Below are 18698 nucleotides of genomic sequence, written 5' to 3'. Positions count from 1 at the left end.
AGAGCCAAACTTATCACACAGCTTTTATTTAGCTTAGTGCACCTAATAAACTGACAAGTGAGTATAAGTAAGTGAAAAATTATACACACAGTGGGAATATGCAGCTTTAACGGTGTCTGGATACAAACCTTGAGTGATGGAATACATATTGAATTAAAAACAGAAATATATTAATAAATACAAATTAAAAAAAATATATGTAAAAAAAATTAAATTAATTAAATTAAACTGATAAGACAACTATATAAACTATATCATAAATCATCAGATGTTTAATAAACGCCTATCAAGCACCACTGGCCTCATTGACATGTAATGTGTTTTCTACCAATGTCACAGTATTATCCATAGTATTACATGGCACAGCAATCAGTATAAATATTTTTGGTCTCCTGTGAATAACTGAAATAATATGTATCCTTTTGTAACTTAAGAAGATGAATATGATAAAATGAGATAATCCTTTATTAGTCCCACAGTGGGTAAATTGTGCCATGTTTACAGCAGCAATGACAGACAAACATAGACAACAGTGAAGTGATAAGTAAACAGGTAATACTTATACATGCAAGGAAGTAATAAATATTGCACAATTAAAAGAGTTAAACAAGGATCTAGTCCATATTCACTATAGTTTCTGAAAATTAAACCATTGATGTTTGATCATCATCTGGACATAGTGGAGGTGGTTATATATTTCTCCAGGAGAAGTCAGGGATAGATTTGGTTATATGAATCTATTATGTACAGTCTAATGGTGAACTGTGACGCGGGACCTTGTTGTTTTTCTCAGAGACAGTTTTATTGGACATATAAACTGTGTGATTGTTGATCTGTCCCGGAACTTCTGCCCCCTGCTGCGTCGCTCCGGCTCTGGCTCTGCATCCCGCGCATGTGCAGACGGTGTGCACATCGGCCGGCGTAGGGGACAGCGGTAAGCACCGACGATAATGTCCACGTTCGATATCCTGAATATTTCATGTTTATTTGAAGCGCAGTCGTAGTTCTCCGTGCAGGAGAGCTGCATCCGGCGGTGACTGTGCGTTTTTATTCTGTGAGTTTCCGGTGAACAGGAACTCAGGCCTCGACAACAAACCCAGCACGAGGCTAATCTGGCAACAAAGCTAGCGACGTGCGAATGCTAGGGGTTAGCTTAGCTGCCTGTACAGCAGCTGTGCTACAGCAGCCATGTTGTGTTTTAATTCTGCTGTAGCATCTCAGCGAGGTGGTGTTTCACCCTGTGGAGACGAAGCCACAGTTCCTCAACTCAAACAACCGTCAGTCAGCTGCTGTGAACAACAACAATATCAGCATTAGCCAGCGCTAGCCCTCTGTCAGCTGCAGGCGCTAGCACTAGCCTGTACGCTGTGTCAGCACTAATCTGACTCTAATCCACGGAGCAGTGCAGATATGAAGGGCAACGTGTCCTGACCAGTTGGCCCACCATTGAGGACTTTGTTCTCCCATCGACAGTCTTGTTCCCACGAATGGAAAACAGTCATAACTCCTCAAACCAGTCTGATGGCGTTCAGTGCCTGTGAGATAGCTAAGAGTTAAAGTCTGCTGTGGCTTGATACATGTTAGATAGATTCATGTACGTTCACGTCCTCGTGTCGTGTTATACGTGCCCTGGTGCTGCTTCTCGTGTATTTTGATATTTAAGTGAATTTTGTTTTGGTGCGTCACTGTCTTTCTGCACAGCTCATTTGATCCACACTGACGCAGGGTTTGTTCAATGAGAATACGCTGCATGGCATTCATGTATTTTGTGTGATCTAAATACTCTGACCACTGTTATCCTCTGGTCTTAGCTCTTCTTGACCTAAATGTACATTTTGTTTTTTAGTGACGAGCATTGGTCTGGTGAGCAGAGCTTGCCCTTAACTTGAATGAGTCATGGCCCAATTTGGGGGACAGAAGAATCCGCCCTGGGCGACTCAATTTGCTCCCACAGCGGTGTCCCAGCAGGGCCACTCTCAGTCTCTGGACCTCAACAGCCTGCACTGTAAGTACAGCACACCAGAGGGTCAAAGCTATTTCATTTCCTACTTCACCAGGCACTAATTACTCTTATGAAAATGTTTAACTCTTGTGTAGAAATACTTAATCCCTCTGTGTCTTTAAAATAATCATCACATCATCTCTCCCATGGATTTTTCCAAATTTCTCTGAATGTGGTGCCTTATTTTCCGTCTCTGCAGCTATGGGTGTGCAGCAGCCGTCTATTCTGGGAGCATCTCCCTCAGTTTACTCTCAGCAGTCGGCCTTGGCTGCCGCCTCTCTCAACAACCAGTCCGCTGCAAACTATCAGCTGTCTCAGCAAACTGCTGCTTTGCAACAGCAAGCCGCAGCAGCTGCCGCAGCAGCAGCACTACAGCAGGTCAGTCACAGATCTGGAAGTCCAAAGCACAGTCAGCGAGCTGTGCAGCTTGTAATGTTCATGTCTCACTGTTTGATCAACAACAAACTCACTCATGTGCTTTTTATTTGTCTATAGTCGCAGATTAATTCAGCGCTACAGCAGTATCAGCAGCAGCAACAACAGCAACAACAACAGCAACAACAACAACAGCAACAGCAACAGCAACAGCAACAGCAGCAGCAGCAACCTCCCCAACCACCCCCTCAACAGCAACTGTACGGTGTACCTCATCAGGTAAAACATGCTCAATAAGCCTGTCACACTTTGCGTTAGATGTTCTCTTGCACATGCAAACCTTTGACAAATGTCATGGTTCCCAAAATCAAGGACATTAGCATTGGGCTTATTATTAAGACATCTATTGGGGCTTTGTATAAATTTAAACGTCTCAGCAAAATAGAAGACTTAAGTGTTGTTGGTAAAATAAGCATAGGTTATCTGGTACAGCACTAAATGTAAAATTCCCCCCAAAATTGCACTCTTTTATAATGAGATTAAATTCACTCCTGAAATCATTATTATAGATTTTTTTCACATCCTTAGGGGCTAAATATACGTTGGCAGCTGAAAAGCTGAAAGTGTAATTTGAGACAACTTTTTATATGACCGCCCCTTTTACATGCAGCATTAAAAGATCTTGTTTCAACCAGCAAAAACCCTGTGGTGAACACACAATGGGCTGCAGAGAAATAATTTGAGAAAACAGGTTGTGGTGTTGGACTCTGAGCCAATCTCTTGTATCACGTGAACAAAATGTTTAGTCCTCTGTTTTGTCTTTTCTTCGCAGCTCCCACAGCCTCAACAGGCACTGCTTTCTCAGGTAATGTGGAAAAAAACATACATCTGCCACATATTGTTTATTGTTTGTCTTTTCAAATGTAATAATCCTGTTGTGCAATTGGGGTTAAATTAATTGCGTTACAGAGCTTTTATTCATATAACTTCTCTGTAATTTATTACTACATGTATATTACGATCACATAAACATGTTTTTCAAATTAGCAGTTTTTTCATCTTTCTCTTTATTCTTTACCTTCAGCCCCCTGTCGCCATGTCCACCAGTTTGAGTCTGTCTAACCCCCAGCAGACAGCCCAGATTACTGTGTCCTACCCAACACCACGTTCAAGCCACCAACAGCAGACACAACCACAGAAGCAGCGAGTCTTCACCGGTGTCGTCAACAAGCTGCACGACACATTTGGTTTTGTAGATGAAGATGTCTTCTTCCAGCTAAGGTAAAATAGTGCTGCATCTCCCAGACTGCACTTCTTTAAAATGTTCAATTGGAACTGAAGTATTCTGACATGTTGAGATACACAGAGATGTATTTATGATCAATGTGTGATTGTTTTCAGTGCTGTGAAGGGGAAGACCCCCCAGGTGGGCGACAGGGTCCTAGTGGAAGCTGTGTACAACCCTAACATGCCGTTCAAGTGGAACGCCCAGCGAATCCAGACCTTACCTCAGCTAGCAAACCAGTCGGTGAGAACTCTCAGACGTTGCAATCATTTACTCAAGAATGACTGAACTCCATTATACAGATAGATTGCTGACTGTTTGATTTTTGGTATCATTGTGGCTGCAGTCAGTGAAGTAAGCTACTGAAGTGAGCTACTACTACTAGTTCTTCCACTACAAAAAACTTATACTTGTCTTCTCTTGTTATTTACTCAAGGTTTTATTCATCAATTTCCAGTATTGATCTGTGTAAACACTGGAACAGTTGTTGACTCGTCTTCGACAGAGGCTACATGTGGAAAATGTCAACATATCCATTTGAATTTTAAATATTCACAGATTCAGTTTAAACCTTGGACAATTAACATGTCATAGTCTGAGATTCTTTATAGATTTACATGTCTATTTTTCTTTTGGTCAAAGTTGATCTCATTCTTGTTCGTCTTTCTTTTTTATTGACTGTTGTTTTCTTAATTTCCTTCCTAGCATCAGCAGCATCAGCAACATCAGCAGCATCCGCATCAACATCAACACCCGCATCAACATCAGCATCAGCATCATCAACATCAACATCAGCCTTTACCTCAAGCTTCCCCACAGCTCGGTGGCCTTTACAATGAGCCCGGGATGCAGCTGCGCTACTCAGACATGCACTCTACTCTGGACAACAGACAAAATGTAACCACAATCCCCTGAATCTCACACACACAAACATCTTTATAGAGAGATTATTTTATACCATTATTTCAATGTTTTAACATGTATATATTTATTTATATATACACTTTTCATTTAATATTTTGTGGTAGATAACAGCTTCTTTTTCCAGATTATATTTATTTTGTTTGGCAAACAAACTAATTTTGCCTTACTTCTGTTTTAAGGTTGTTAAACTGAGGGATAGGCTGCTATGATAAAGAATATGTTTTGAACCTAGATAATGGCAGGAACAGTTTAAAGCGTGAACTGAACAGAACGAGAAACTCAAAGTAGCAGATGATACTTCAGTGTGAAGTAACATAAATCTGTTTATTATAAAAATGTCATATGTTCAAAGTTATTCAGGTAACAGATATTATAATGATGCCAAGACATGTACCATATTAGGAATATGTTTTTGGCTCTTTTTGGTCTTTTTCCTATTTATTATTGAATCTTTCTTTTGCTTATTTTTTGTAGAGCCAGCCTCAAGTTCCTCAAATGATGAAAGCAGGCCCCACCATGCTTCAGTCTCTACCTCCCCCAACCACATACAGTGTTCCTGTCCAGGCTCCCCCTCCTTCCCTCCTGCAGGCCCAGCTTTCTGCTGCCTCTTTGGCCCCTCTCCTCCAAAACCCTCCTCAGCCTCTGCTGCCACAGCCGCCACCCAAAGGTAAAATATTCGGCATTTAACTTGTATCGGCATAAAGTGGATGTTGACAACAGAATCAAAGCTGTGTTCGTGGCAAAGATATGATTTTAAACAAGCAGGTCCTTTGCCGTTTGTGTTTTGTTTCTAGATGTTTTCTCCGGGGGTCTGCTTCAACCCCCAGTTAGGATGATGCAACAGCCACTACCTGTTCGACGAATTGAACCTCCCCCTCGTTTCCCCAACCGCAATGATCGAGGCCCTGAGCTCATCCTCAGGACAAAAGAAGAACGCAGGTGGGCTAATGTTAGACATTTTCCAAGATTTTCCGATAGTTGCCAGTAAAAGTAGCATTGATAGCTTTTGTTGCTTTCCTATAACTCCATTCTTTGCCTTTACTTAATTCATTAGCCGGGACAGAGATCGTGAACGCAGGCGATCGAGAGAACGCTCGCCGACACGCAAGCGCTCCAGAGACCGTTCCCCGAGACGTGACCGCTCGCCAAGACGACCTCGCAGGGTCGTGCCTCGCTATACCGTCCAGTTCTCCAAGTTCAGTTTGGATGGGTGAGCAAAGTTCTTTTTTGTTTTTCATGCCGTGAAGCTGAAAACTGATCAAAGTTGTCACACGCCAGGACTCTGGTGTAAAAGACGACAACATGTCTAGTATGAGTGAGGTATAAACCGTCCTCTCTGTGTTCTCCAGCTCCAGCTGTGACATTATGGAGCTGAGGAGGCGCTATCAGAGCCTCTACATTCCCAGCGACTTCTTTGACGCTGTCTTCACCTGGGTGGATGCCTTCCCTGTGACACGCCCCTTCCAGTTTAGTAACGCCTGTAATTTCCACATCTTGCACAAAGAGGTTGATCCTCTAGTCAAGAACACAGCTGTGCTGGACCCCCCAGATGCCAACCACACCTATAGTGCTAAGGTATGACCTTCAATAATGAATACACTGCACTACTGTGACACTCACCCTCAGTACAATGCATATGGCAGCCAGAGACAAAAGCTTGATGTGAAGAACAGTTGTCAAATTCATTATCATATTACAATCAGAATTGGAAACAAGAAGATAATAAAATACCAAAAATCATGGAAATGTGTATCCCAGGTACCTTTTAGAGACAAAATAAAAACAGGGAATATTTTATTTCACTTCTTTAAATAAAGTGTAACAGCTGTAAATGTTTATTTGAAATAAATGCATTCAGATATGTTCAACCTGTAGCTGAGACGATTGCTGTTTGTTTGGTGGGTTTGCCCGGGCTTATGGTGCTACCGCTGCTACAGTTACCCAAGAACCATCTTTCTTTATCACATTGAATTTGTACATTAGAGCCTGACCAATAAGAATCTTTTGGGGCTGATGCTGATTCCAACATTATGGAGTAAAGAATTCCCATACTAATATATGACCCAAGATGTATATTTTATTTTATTTGAAATAACTATAAATAAAAGGAAAACATAAATACAACCAATTCATAGAAGTTGAATTTAGAAAATAATTAAATTTCTTAAATAAATGCACATCTAGTCATCAAGTTAGCCACCAGATAAATCTGTCAGGCTCTTGTTTGTTTTGTGTGCTCAGTTAATGTTGTGTCTGTAATGTTCAGGTGATGCTGCTGGCTAACCCCAGTATCGAGGAGCTCTACCATAAGTCCTGTGCTCTGGCAGAGGACACCCAGGAAATAAGAGACACCTTCCAACACCCTGCCAGACTCATTAAGGTACGTCACATCTGTTCCCTGCTTGTACCACACGCATGAGCTGACAATAAAGTGATGGTCCTATTCCATTGCTGAGTCTTCATAATGCGGAAGACAACTAACTGATGTTGGCTGCCATGTGTAAATAACCCTGGTGTCTTTTGTGGTGGTGGATCCTCAGAGGTGTGACTGTTCTAACATGCTACTGACCTCTTTGCTTCTGTCTCTATCCTCGTTTCTTTCGCTCTTCCCACCCTCTACACTCCTTTGTGCATATTTCCCATTTCCAACTAACCTTTGCTCTGTGACACTTCTTTGTACCCACCCATCTGTCTTTCTTCCTTCAGTTTTTGGTGGGAATGAGAGGTAAAGACGAGGCCATGGCCATCGGTGGTCACTGGTCTCCCTCTCTGGACGGAGCTGACCCAGAGAAGGATCCCTCAGTCCTCATAAAGACAGCCATACGCTGTTGCAAGGCACTCACAGGCATAGACCTTGGTCTGTGCACTCAGTGGTAAGAGCTCACGTCTCATCAGTATCTATTTATATCACTGTTTTTGTTCGTCTTTAAATTTTGTTGTTACTAAAACACAAATTAAGTATCTGTAATGTGCTGTTAATTTTACTGTCTCTACACTAAATCTCATCCTGGACGTGTTGGGTGATATTGTTTTGTTTTCCAATGATTATTGTGTTAATTTGCTGCCCATTATTTACTATTATTATTTATTGTGTTGTTTAATGTTATTTTGGCCTTTTTGTGTGTTGTCGTCTTGGCTCTCTCTTTCTGTCACACTCTGTACAAACCTGCGCATATTTCATTGTGATGAAAAACCAAACGCATGGACTTTGTGGCTGGAAGCAGTAGCCTGGACCAGAAGACGCGTTCATTACTTTCTATTTATTTGTTCTTTCTGTTCTCTCTGTTAAATATCTTACATATTTAACTGGCTTTCACTTTCCCGTTTATCCTGTCCTCTCTAACGTAGTGCTTTAAGTGTACCCAAGGTTAAGCGCAGAGCACTCATTCATAATTGGCTGAAGTTATGATGGGAATGAATTTCAGTGGGGGTGTGAATTTTAATTTTGTGTGATTGTCTTGTCAACTTTCTCAAAATTCCTGGCATAACCTGTGACAACAGTTGGAGAGCTGCAGACTGGGTCCATTTGTCTATGCTCTGTGTTTTATGGGAGATGGGTCACTGTAATGATGTGTACGATCATTCAGTGACCCCATGGGAGGGAGTGGCTGTAGAAGGCTCGTCTTAGCAAGGCCTGCCTTTTATACTGTGCCCTGACCAGAATGTTTCTTTCCAATGCACCCTCTTCCTTTGCGACAGGTATCGTTTTGCAGAGATTCGCTATCATCGGCCGGAGGAGACTCACAAGGGGCGGACAGTCCCTGCTCATGTGGAGACAGTGGTTTTGTTTCTTCCGGATGTTTGGCATTGTCTTCCTACCCGCTCAGAGTGGGAGGTGCTGTCACGGCGACTCCGGGAGCAGCTGGCTGAGAAGCTGTCGGCCGAGCGAAAGGAGGCGGATGGAGAACAGGCACTGAACCGCTAATCCCTCTTCTCATTTCCGCTTCTCACAGGAAGGCACAGGAATTACAAAAAATAAGCCCCAGTTACACACCAGACACAACGCACACGTCACCATTCATGCACACAGACACCAACGCAGGCAGACTATCGTTTCGCCAAACCTCACCTAGGCTTCTTCTGTTTACTCCTCCACCCTTCCCCTTCTCCTCAGCTCCAACTCCTCCATCAGCACTCCCACCTTCCCTCACATCCAGCAGACACACACAGTGGAAGCAGTGAGACTAGGTTGTGTTGTGTAGGCCTTGATCGCAACTGATAAAACAGTTTCCAGCTCCTCGCCTTATTAATTGGTTGCTAATCTGGATGTAATCACGTTAATTCTGGCATTTTGTTGAGCATTGCTTTGCACCATACTTAATTAACCGGCTTAAATCTTGGGTGTTTGCAATTTGGCTTAGTAATGATCTCAAATAGTTTCTGAGATTTTAACCTGTGGTGCTTTCCAGCCCTTGTATCTGTAATTATTTTCTTAAAACTGGAATCTGTGGAGTCAGTTGCGTGGAAATGTGTATTTTTTTATGATTTTTCACTTGTTTGACTTCAGAAAAGAGAACCTCCCCCAAGTCCTGTTTCTTGTCTGTTCTTGTTGTTGGATTCTACACCCTCGTTTGGACTATATGTAGAATTTGGTTTTTCCAGGGCAGTTGGTTGGACAGAAGGACCGAGGGCTCCTATCTGACGTAGATGTATAAATCCCATAAATGTTAATACCCAATACCCCAGTCATAGATCATGGTAGGGCCACCCTATCCTCACTCCGTTCGGAGTCCAGCTTCAGTTCACCTGATGTACCTACACTCCTTTTCGACACACTCATTGATTTTTACCTTTTTTGTGTTCCACAGATTGATTGATTGGCAGCTGGGGGGCATTTCTGTTGTTTTTCATAAGAGCTAGAAACCTGTGTACGCTTCAGTAGCAGTGGACTTAAACACAGTCGAGAGCTCGCTAGGACGAGACAATGAAAGACAGATGTGACCTTGCTTCTTGCACGGATCAACTTTAAAGTTCACAGAGGCCTTGAATGTGTTTCTGACGGTTTTCTTTCCCACCTCTCTCTGTCTCTCTGCCTGTCTCTATCCTAATGATTTTCCCGTCAAGGAGGAAGAGGAGAAGGATGAAGGGGAAGCGAAGGACGTTTGTATTCCGACTCACTGGACTAAACTTGACCCGAAATCAATGAAGGTGAGGTTCAAAGAGAACATCTCCACACTGATAGTTTGATGTGTAGCTAAACTATCTGTGTAGAGCAGACAAATAATAATCCCTTAACATCTTTTAAAATAATACAGCTATTTGTATATTTTGTTTGTAGAAATGAGTTCACATCAGTTGAGAGCAGGTAGTTGGGTCACTGTCGTGGCACAAAGCATTAAGTTTCTCTGATATCCCTCCCTTTAGGTAAATGACCTGCGAAAGGAGCTGGATTGTCGCTCTCTGAGCTCGAAGGGGTTAAAGTCGCAGCTGATCGCCCGCCTCACAAAGCAGCTGAAGGTGGAGGAGCAGGTGGAGGAGTCCAAAGAGCCAGAGAAACCAGAGAGTAAAGTGGCAGAGGAAGAGGAGCCAACTCGCACCGAGGAAGACAGAGAAGTACAGAGAAATTAATTCATTTTAATAATTAATTCTGTGGAAAAGAGTATGAAAGAAAGTATCCAAAAAGAAATGTTTGTTATCGTGGGAGCGTTAAAGTGCATTTCACCTTTAGGTCTTACAAAACCTCTGAAGTTATTGAGGGACAGGCATTACATTTCGTAGTTTTGTTTTATAAAAAACTTTTAGAAACTAGATTTATTGTACATTCCATCTGAAGTGCTTCTCTAACCGTGTTCTTCTCTGTTAGGAGGAGGAAAAGAAGAGGCTGGAGGAGATTGAACGCCAGCGCAGAGAAAGGCGCTACATCCTCCCTGATGAACCCACCATCCTCGTGCACCCCAACTGGGCAGCCAAGAGCGGCAAATTTGACTGCAGTGTCATGTCCCTGAGTGTGTTACTGGACTACCGACTGGAAGACAACAAGGAGCACTCGTTTGAGGTGAGACCTACTGTCATTTTACACGTATTTTGAAATGTGTGAACATGTGCTTTATTATTGTTTTGGTAGGCCAATAGAGTCAGTTTTGTCATTATCAATTGTTCTCATTGAAGTTGGTAATACATCTTCCTTTTTTTCTGTCCAGGTCTCCCTGTTTGCTGAGCTGTTTAACGAGATGTTACAAAGAGACTTTGGGTACCGCATATTTAAAGCCCTCGCTGCTATTCCTGCCAAAGACGAGAAGAAGGAGAAGGACAAGAAAGCCAAAAAAGAGGCAGAAAAGAAGGACCCAGAGAAACGTGAAGTCAAGAAGGAAAAGGAAGAAGAGATTGAAGAACCAGCTATCAAGAAAACCAAAGAGGATGAGGAGGACAAGAAGGTCAGCCCTTCACACAAGTCTGCTGTTTTCAGTCTGTCATTTGCTCAACCAATGATGTGGGTTTTAATGCATTTGTGTTTTAAATCAGTTGGATGAAAAACCTGTGAAAAAAGAGGAGTCTCGTGATGAAGAGGAGAATGAAGATGATGGCAGCACGGCCAATGCTGAAGAATACGACCCCATGGAGGCTGAAGATGCAGATGATGATGATGACGGTACTGCACTCTCTTGTTTATGAATTTGATTACCCACAATAAGATTTGGTCAATGATGAGAAATCATGCACCACGCTGAGCCTGTGATGGATCAAACTGTTTCTGAGACCTTCATTTGTGAAAACATCTGTTTCTTTCTAAATCATTCTTGAGTTCACACTATTGAGCAGTTAATAAAGTTGTGAGTCAACAGTTTAATTCCACTGACAGATAATTGACTAATGTGCTCCATTTTTTTCTTAGACAAGGAGGATGATGACTCAACTGGCAGGAAAGATCAGAAAGACGACCGCAAGTCATCAAAAGAGAGGGCCTCCAAAGACAAGGTCAGTTGGTTGGCTGCGAAGACCTTTTTATTTTATTTTAAATTAAACTGTTATGGTGTTAACATGGTTGTTGTGTCACCAGGAAAAGAAGCAGATGGTCACATACAACAAGGAGCTGCTGATGGCGTTCGTCTACTTTGACCAGAGCCACTGTGGCTATTTGCTGGAGAGAGACCTGGAGGAGATCCTGTACACACTGGGACTACACTTGTCTCGTGCTCAGGTGAAGACGCACACACACGCACACACACTAACAAATGTACATCAACGTACAGCTCAGAAAATCTGACTTGTCGACTTTTGTTTCCAGATAAAGAAGCTGTTGAACAAACCGGTGATTAGAGAGTCTTGCTACTACCGTAAATTGACGGACAGGGGAAAGGACGAACCCATTCCCTCCATTACTGAAGCTCCGATAGAAAACCTCACAGGTAACATCATGTTTTTGTTTCTATTTTAAATCTATCATGACATTGATATGTAATGAGCAGAGTGACGGTGTTGCTGTTTCCTTCATTAAAGTTCTTCTCTGTCTTCCTGTCAGGTAACCGAGGAGCACTTCCTATCCTGAAAGCTCGTGCTCAGTCAGAGGCCAGCGAGTCTGGTAATCTGATCGTCTATAACGGAGCCATGGTCGACATCGGCAGCATAATGCAGAAACTGGAGAAGAGTGAGAAGTCGAGAGAGGAGATAGAACAGAAACTCATGGTGCAGGATGTCAAAATGGGTATGATTCAAATTCCATTATACTGCAAATTATGTTTTTTTGGAAACTATCATTATATCTTGAATTGCAAGCTACACTCTGTGTCAGAAGTCCACCAGGACAGTGATCTGGCTCAATTTGAGTTTTGCTACAGAAACACCCGGTCTCAAGCGTTCAGGTTTCCTCTTTCTGGGATTCCTGTTGAGACATGGACTGGAATATTCACACCAACCACAACATATAAAAAAAAAATGAATGGGATCCAGCAGTATTGTTTTTTAATGTGAATTTTGAGAGAGAGCATTAAAGAAACAAGCAAAATGTGCCTTTTATATACTTAACAGATTGAACTGACCCACCAGGGAAGGAAATGTGTCCTGGCTTCACACATTAACACGATAATCTGAGATTAAACAAAGACCGGTGACACAGCAATATATGTGCAGGAGATAATACAGTTTATGTTGTGTGGTCCAGTGATTGTTAAGGCTCTTATATACTACTACTGTCCGTTTCTCTGAGAGTTCTCAGCAGGGGGCAAAGACTCATTTTGATTTTTACTTCTCCTTCTGTCTACGTCCGGAAAAAATTCACCGCCAAACCCATAGGTGGCGCAACGGAAGACGAGCTCAGAGAAGCCTACCCCATTTGGGAGGAAGAAGTCCACGTGTCTCTGTTGACATGTTAGCTTGCGTCCCACACACTGAACCATGGCAACTAACAGAACTAAATAAAGTGACACCCAGCGGGTCAAAATGCTGATGTAATCGTTTCTTAGCGCAGCGGTTCCCCGGTCTTGTTTCCGAACGGTGTTGCTGATTCCACAGCTTGAATCTGCTTGAGGCTACATGTAGCTAGAAGCTACACGGACCTAGCTCCCCCCAGCTTCCACACACAGTCAGAAGGGACTCCCGACACTAACTACTACTATCCAGTGTTTGCTTCTAACCTGACGGTATTATAGAAACAGTGTCATGATAGAAGTGGAATTAAAGTCGTGACGGCGGGTTCTTGCACTGTTACCACCGCAGTTAGCATGGTGGCTAGCCTAGCCCGCTAGCCTAGCCTGCTAGCGCCGTTTTGAAAGCTCGTTATAACCGTCTGTGACCGTGCACACATGCCCTCAGTGCTCGAACGAGCCACCGTCAGCCGGACAACTCCGCTGGCTTAACACACACGTCACATTAATCGTAGAATCATAAGTTGTGTTTGGGTTTGATGCTACATGGAAGTAAACAGGAAGTTTGAGGTCCGGAAATACGGAAATGACGTCATACGGAAATGATGTCGTTCGCGGACCAATCACAGCCAAGAGCGGTCCGTCGGGTCTCAAACATGAAGACGGATAGTTAGAAAAATCAGACGTGTACGAAAAGCTGTACGAAGCATTCGGAGAGGGCGTTTCACGACGGATAGGGCGGTCTTATCTGTCCGTAATAGAAGAAACGGAGAGGCATAAATTGGCCTTTAGTTCTGGCAGTTTTGTCAGATCCAGTCAGCTGTTTTAATGTAATCTGGTTTATGATGATAAACACAAGGACGGCGAGTTCGGATGTTCTGTGTCCAAATCCTTTTGTTTCATTAGAACTAGTTAAATTATATCTGACATGCTTCTGTACATGTAGCATCAACATTGTCTGTGAAATTCATCGTGATTAATCTTTGTTTAGACACTAAACAATGTTCACTGTCATAAAAAGTGAAAGGGATGGTATTGGACATGCATAATTTAGCAAGCTTGTTCAACAAAGCGAAAAGACAGCTTGAAAATCCAACTACTTCGATGTTGTATAGCTTTTTGAGTCGTATAAAAGTGTATTTTTCTTTTCCTCTTGATGTCCACTGTGTAATTGTTTTCATGGCTTCAGTGTAACTGGGCCTCTAACTTGTGTTGTGTTCCCTTGCAGATGAAGATGCGAAGGTTAAAGCGCAGTTGGAACAAGCTAACAAAGCTTTATCCAGGGAGCTGGAGGAGGTGAAAACCACTCTGGTCCAAACTGAGCAGAATCTGAAGTCCGAGGAGGAGCAGAAGACCACCTACCACAGTCAGATTAGCAAGACGTGCAACTCCTTGATGACCACCGTCAAAGGGCTGATGTCTGTGATGACCAAGGTACACCATTGTTTTTAAAAAGCACTAAACTGCTCTTAATCTGTTTCTTTTTTTTAAGAGGTAAGATCACGTTCACCAACTTGCTTTCTCTTTCTCTCTCAGGATCAGAAAACGGACGCAGCTTTCCAGGAAGTGCTCAGCGATCACCTTCGGTTGTCTCAAACAAACGGCGCCGATGAATGATGGACACACTTTGAAATGAATGAAGCAAACCTGTAACACTGATTATCTTAAGAATTGTAAATATTAACTAATCATGCATAAGTTGTTAATTTGGACCTATTGTCTCCCAAATACATGTATAAATTAATGAATTAGTTCCCAGTGTTAATTTGACCACAGTTTCCGTGTACTATAGATTTTGTTTGTGACGACTTGCTTTTCTTAACTTGAATAATTTTAACAAAGTCGGAGCTTTGAAAGGCTTATTTTCCTAGTTTAAATCAAGTTTGGTCGATTTCTTTTGCTTTTGCTTTGTTATGGCCAATAAAATGCCGCATTGTAGATTTAAATGCCAGTACGTGTGAGTTGTACTTCTCAGAGATGTTTCTTTTCTTCTAATGAGCAATAAGGATGCTATTTATGTGCGAGAGAATACATTAGAAAAATATATTTAAAATAAACTTATTATGAAAGGACAAGGTTGGGAGGGACTCTGACAAAAGAGTATTTACTTTTGAAATTCCTCATCTGCTGTGTAACCACAACTGTGTTGAGTTGACACTTTCAGTTTGCAGTTCTTCTTCTTGGCTGATTTAACTGGTTCCTGCTGTTTCTTGATTGTTTAAACTCACAGCTATGCATGGTTCCTGTCTCTCTTGGGCATTTTTGCTGTTGGCACCTCCTGACTGTATCCATCCACTGCTGTGCTGCCACTCACAGTGCTTCATGTTTTACTGTGACGAGCATCCGTCTCGTTTTTCTGACAAAGGAAAACTACAAGCGAGCCAAAAACGATATAAGCTCAACGAATGTGCGTTAAGCTAAGGATTGTTGTAGAGATGAGCCACACTAATATTCAGATGTGCTCCAGAGCAGGCGGTTTTATTTTTCTATTGAAGATGTGCCCAATGGATGTCTTGTGGAAGAGTAAAGTGGTTCATTTTAACACTACACTGTGTCTGTGTTTTTTTCCACCACTCGTTTGTGCGACGTAATGTTAATAATTAACCGAGTGATTACTCAGGTCTGTTAGATAATTCTCCCATGAACTTCACAGCAAAAACATCTGTCTCTTAACATTTTATTTGATTGTTCCAGGAAGTCATGGAAGTCTACCTAATGTAGCGAACACCTCAATGGAATTCAACCATAACAATTTACTGTTTCCATGTATTTTCTCCTGTCATGGCACATTTAAACGCCTCCTGACAAAACTAGATGAAACTATATAATGTGAATTTCTGAAGAGATCAGTCATTATCTAGCTGAGGTATGCAGCACCACTCACCAGCAGGTGGCAGCAGACTCCATAGATATAGGACACTGGTCATTGACTGAAACAAATTGCTCTCCCCTTTAAATTGTCTTCTTCCAGTGAGATTTACAAGAAGACTGTTTTGTTCACAGTAGACATTTTGAATGGTCAAAGTGGGAAAAGCTCAAGTATTACCACTGACGTAAACTGTCACCACTTTGTCAAGATGTAGATCTTTTATTCTAGTGATTCCCTAAAAGTATCTGTTAATTTGGGGATTATAAATTTCGTGTTATACAAGTTATACAACAGCACTTAATATATACATTTTACTTTAACTCTACGTAAATGACTAATTTCTGTGTTGTCTTCCTTTGAGAACTTAATACTTCACTGGTGATACTTTGATGGCGTCTCATTGTTTCAGATTTATCAATGACAAAGACAACAATTCCCTTGGAATATAGGCTATTTAATATTGACTACACTTTGACCAATGAGTACGTATTGGTAAAGAAAAGTTCGTCATCTCTGGAAAAAAATGTTAATGTTGGCAGGGTGGAGGAAACGTTGAGGCCAACACATTGAGAAAACTAAAATGTATTTGGACAAGAGAACCTAGGAGGTGTAATGAAAAAAATGAATGCACATAATTAGATACGTTATGGTAAAATTGAAAGCAGCTCTAGTCTGGGGGATAACATGGGAGCCTTGGGTTCAGTATTTCTCAAATCTGTGACTCAGATATAGGCTTCAAACGCCCTATATGCTGAAGCAATTATTTTTTAAGAGAAACAGACCTCAGACAAAACCCATTCTTTTTCCTTCCCGGCCTGTGTCTGTACCATCAGGTGCAGGACCGTGAGGGGGTGAGAGCAGCACGGAAACCTTTTACTTTGTGACAAGCATTAAAACAGATGAGGTTAGAAATCAGTCAAATTGCCCTTGAAGCAAAGTTCCCAGGACGATGAAGCACAGATCAGAGGGCGAGAGTTACTTCACACCATTAGTCAGGAATAGTATCCTTGCACTGGTGGCAGGATAACATAATATCATGGGTGTAACCAGATGTAGTTCAGGCAAGGATTATTAATTATGTGGCACGTTGTCACTGGAGGTTGTTTGGCTGATGAACAGGGAGGTTTCTGCATCTCAGCATCTTGTAGGCGATTGACCTTTGAAGCTTTTGTTCTTTGAGGTGTTGTTTTTATTATTTTTGTCATTTTTGGGACTTCCCGTCAGGACTTGGGACTTTTCCTCTCCCACAACTCACTTACTGTCGTAGATTTCCGCCCATACTGTTGTGTAAACCTTCCCAGGAACTCTTTCCAGATGCCAAGTATAGTCACTGCCAGTTCAAGAACCATTTGTGTCAGGATTTCAATTCACAGAGACTTTTTTATTGACTGAGACCTTGAACCTTTTTTTTGTTGCAGTGATGAATCTTGAATTCACCCCAGGTTTTCACTTAAACCCACTGGTCCAAGGTCACACTGGGTTCCACAAAGGAGCTGCAGCTGTGAAAGTGACGGCAGAATTTAGTCCCACCCAGACTGAGACCTACTTCACATATTTTTTCTAGCAGGAAACATCTCTGTCTGTTTCCAGCAGCCTGTCTATGTCACTTCCCAGAGAACAATGCCGATCTGTCACCCAGTACTTTGGTTATGTGGCTGCTTTTGTCCCGGTATCGTGCTCTGAATACTTGACAAACAAACCTCACTTGTCCCCTGAGGAACCACATGCACGCTCCTCATCCCTCACGAAGCAGCTGTGTGCGTGCAGCTGAATATGTGTGTGGGGTATTTGCACTTGGACGTGCACGTTTATATTTATGCATGCACATGTGATGTGTGTGTAATTAGACCCCACCGCAAAGAGCAGGGCAGGTAACCCCACTCCCAGGCTGCCACAGAAGGCTTTTGTGGCCTCCTCCCTGCCCCTCGTCTTTACCACCGCCACCCCCTGTTCCCGCCCTGCTATCAAAGAGCTGCTGCACTCACAGGCCAATCTGCTGACAATAAGGCTGATTCAAAAGCAGGTCAGAGTTTTTAGAAGTGGGGGCAGACGGGGTTAGTAAAAAGGGAGTTTGGTTTGGTAACTGATCACGTCTCCACTTACACCCACTTCGCTGAGCCTGGCTGTCTGTGTAAATCCGACCTCTGAAGTCTTGGGATGCGGTTATGGAGCAAGTGCAGAAGAAGTATGACGTTACTCTGGTATCGTTGGAACTTAAAGGGATAGCACTACGAAAAATGAGAATTCACTTATCATCTACTCACCACTATGCTGATGGAAGTGTTTGAGTCCACAAATGAGTTTCAGGGGTAAGTTGCAGCCAAATCCAATAAAATTGAAGTAAATGGTGACCTCTTCTTCCAACAAAAGAAACATTAAATGCCTCCATACTGCTCCTGTGGTGTCATCCAAGCGTCCATAAGCACAAAATTCAAATTCAACTATAAACAGCATCATTTACACCGTATTTTTTGTCTAAATTTCCACTAGGATACTCTTCTGGAGCTGCGTTTTTGGCAGTATGGAGGCATGCGAGTTTTTTAATGTCTAAAGAAGTCGATTGTATTGGATTTGGCTGCAGTGCTGTTTTCCCCTGAAACTCCTTAAGTGTTTTGTGGACTTCACCCATGCCTCCATCGGCATAGTGGTGAGTAGAGAATGAGTGAATTTAAATTTTTGGGTGAACTATCCCTTTAAACTAATTCTTATTTTTCATATGCTTTGAAATTCTCACCCTCTCCCTCGCCAGCACTTTGGCAAATCAGTGTCTTCCATTAACACCCTCTGTCCTCCGTCCATGTCAAAAGTTCAGACGTCATTAGCATGACAAAAGCCCCCCCGCCTCACACGCAGCCTGTAGAATCCCAATGTGTCGGCTTTCCAAAACCTGTCAGGAGTCGCTGTTTGTTTGCTTTCACTTATTGTCTCTGGACAATCCTGCCG

The 18698-nt window shown here is 42.3% G+C and overlaps 1 protein-coding gene across 3 annotated transcripts; it reads left to right on the top strand.

Moving 5' to 3' along the window:
* Positions 1-893: 893 nt before the first annotated feature.
* Positions 894-14832, top strand: ccar1 (cell division cycle and apoptosis regulator 1). 3 transcript variants are annotated; one of them, XM_061087027.1, is made up of 26 exons: positions 894-934; positions 1847-2005; positions 2202-2380; positions 2498-2656; positions 3210-3242; positions 3462-3658; positions 3779-3905; positions 4368-4559; positions 5061-5253; positions 5381-5525; positions 5641-5796; positions 5936-6161; positions 6853-6966; positions 7293-7459; positions 8286-8496; positions 9651-9734; positions 9951-10139; positions 10390-10581; positions 10727-10960; positions 11049-11175; positions 11419-11501; positions 11584-11724; positions 11812-11932; positions 12046-12228; positions 14115-14320; positions 14423-14832. In XM_061087027.1, exons 2-26 carry the CDS (start codon positions 1897-1899, stop codon positions 14501-14503), a joined length of 3849 nt encoding a protein of 1282 aa, XP_060943010.1. In that variant the 5' UTR covers positions 894-934; positions 1847-1896; the 3' UTR covers positions 14504-14832. The 3 variants fall into 3 exon arrangements, with proteins under 3 accessions (XP_060943010.1, XP_060943011.1, XP_060943009.1); XM_061087028.1 differs by lacking the exon at positions 894-934 and adding an exon at positions 1519-1537; XM_061087026.1 differs by lacking the exon at positions 894-934 and adding an exon at positions 1678-1726.
* The last annotated feature ends 3866 nt before the right edge of the window (positions 14833-18698 follow it).

The sequence above is a fragment of the Limanda limanda genome, chromosome 15, assembly GCF_963576545.1.
Source record: "Limanda limanda chromosome 15, fLimLim1.1, whole genome shotgun sequence".
NCBI classification, from domain to species: Eukaryota; Metazoa; Chordata; class Actinopteri; order Pleuronectiformes; family Pleuronectidae; genus Limanda; species Limanda limanda.
Note: the sequence above shows the minus strand (reverse complement) of the source record. Positions and strands in the feature narration are given on the sequence as shown.

Excerpts from the sequence above, each read along its gene's own strand:
- ccar1 (XM_061087027.1), top strand. The coding sequence starts at position 1,897 with ATGGCCCAATTTGGGGGACAGAAGAATCCGCCCTGGGCGACTCAATTT. Across the intron at positions 7,460-8,285 it reads CTTGGTCTGTGCACTCAGTG|GTATCGTTTTGCAGAGATTC; the intron begins GTAAGAGCTCAC and ends CCTTTGCGACAG. Across the intron at positions 11,933-12,045 it reads TCCGATAGAAAACCTCACAG|GTAACCGAGGAGCACTTCCT; the intron begins GTAACATCATGT and ends TCTTCCTGTCAG.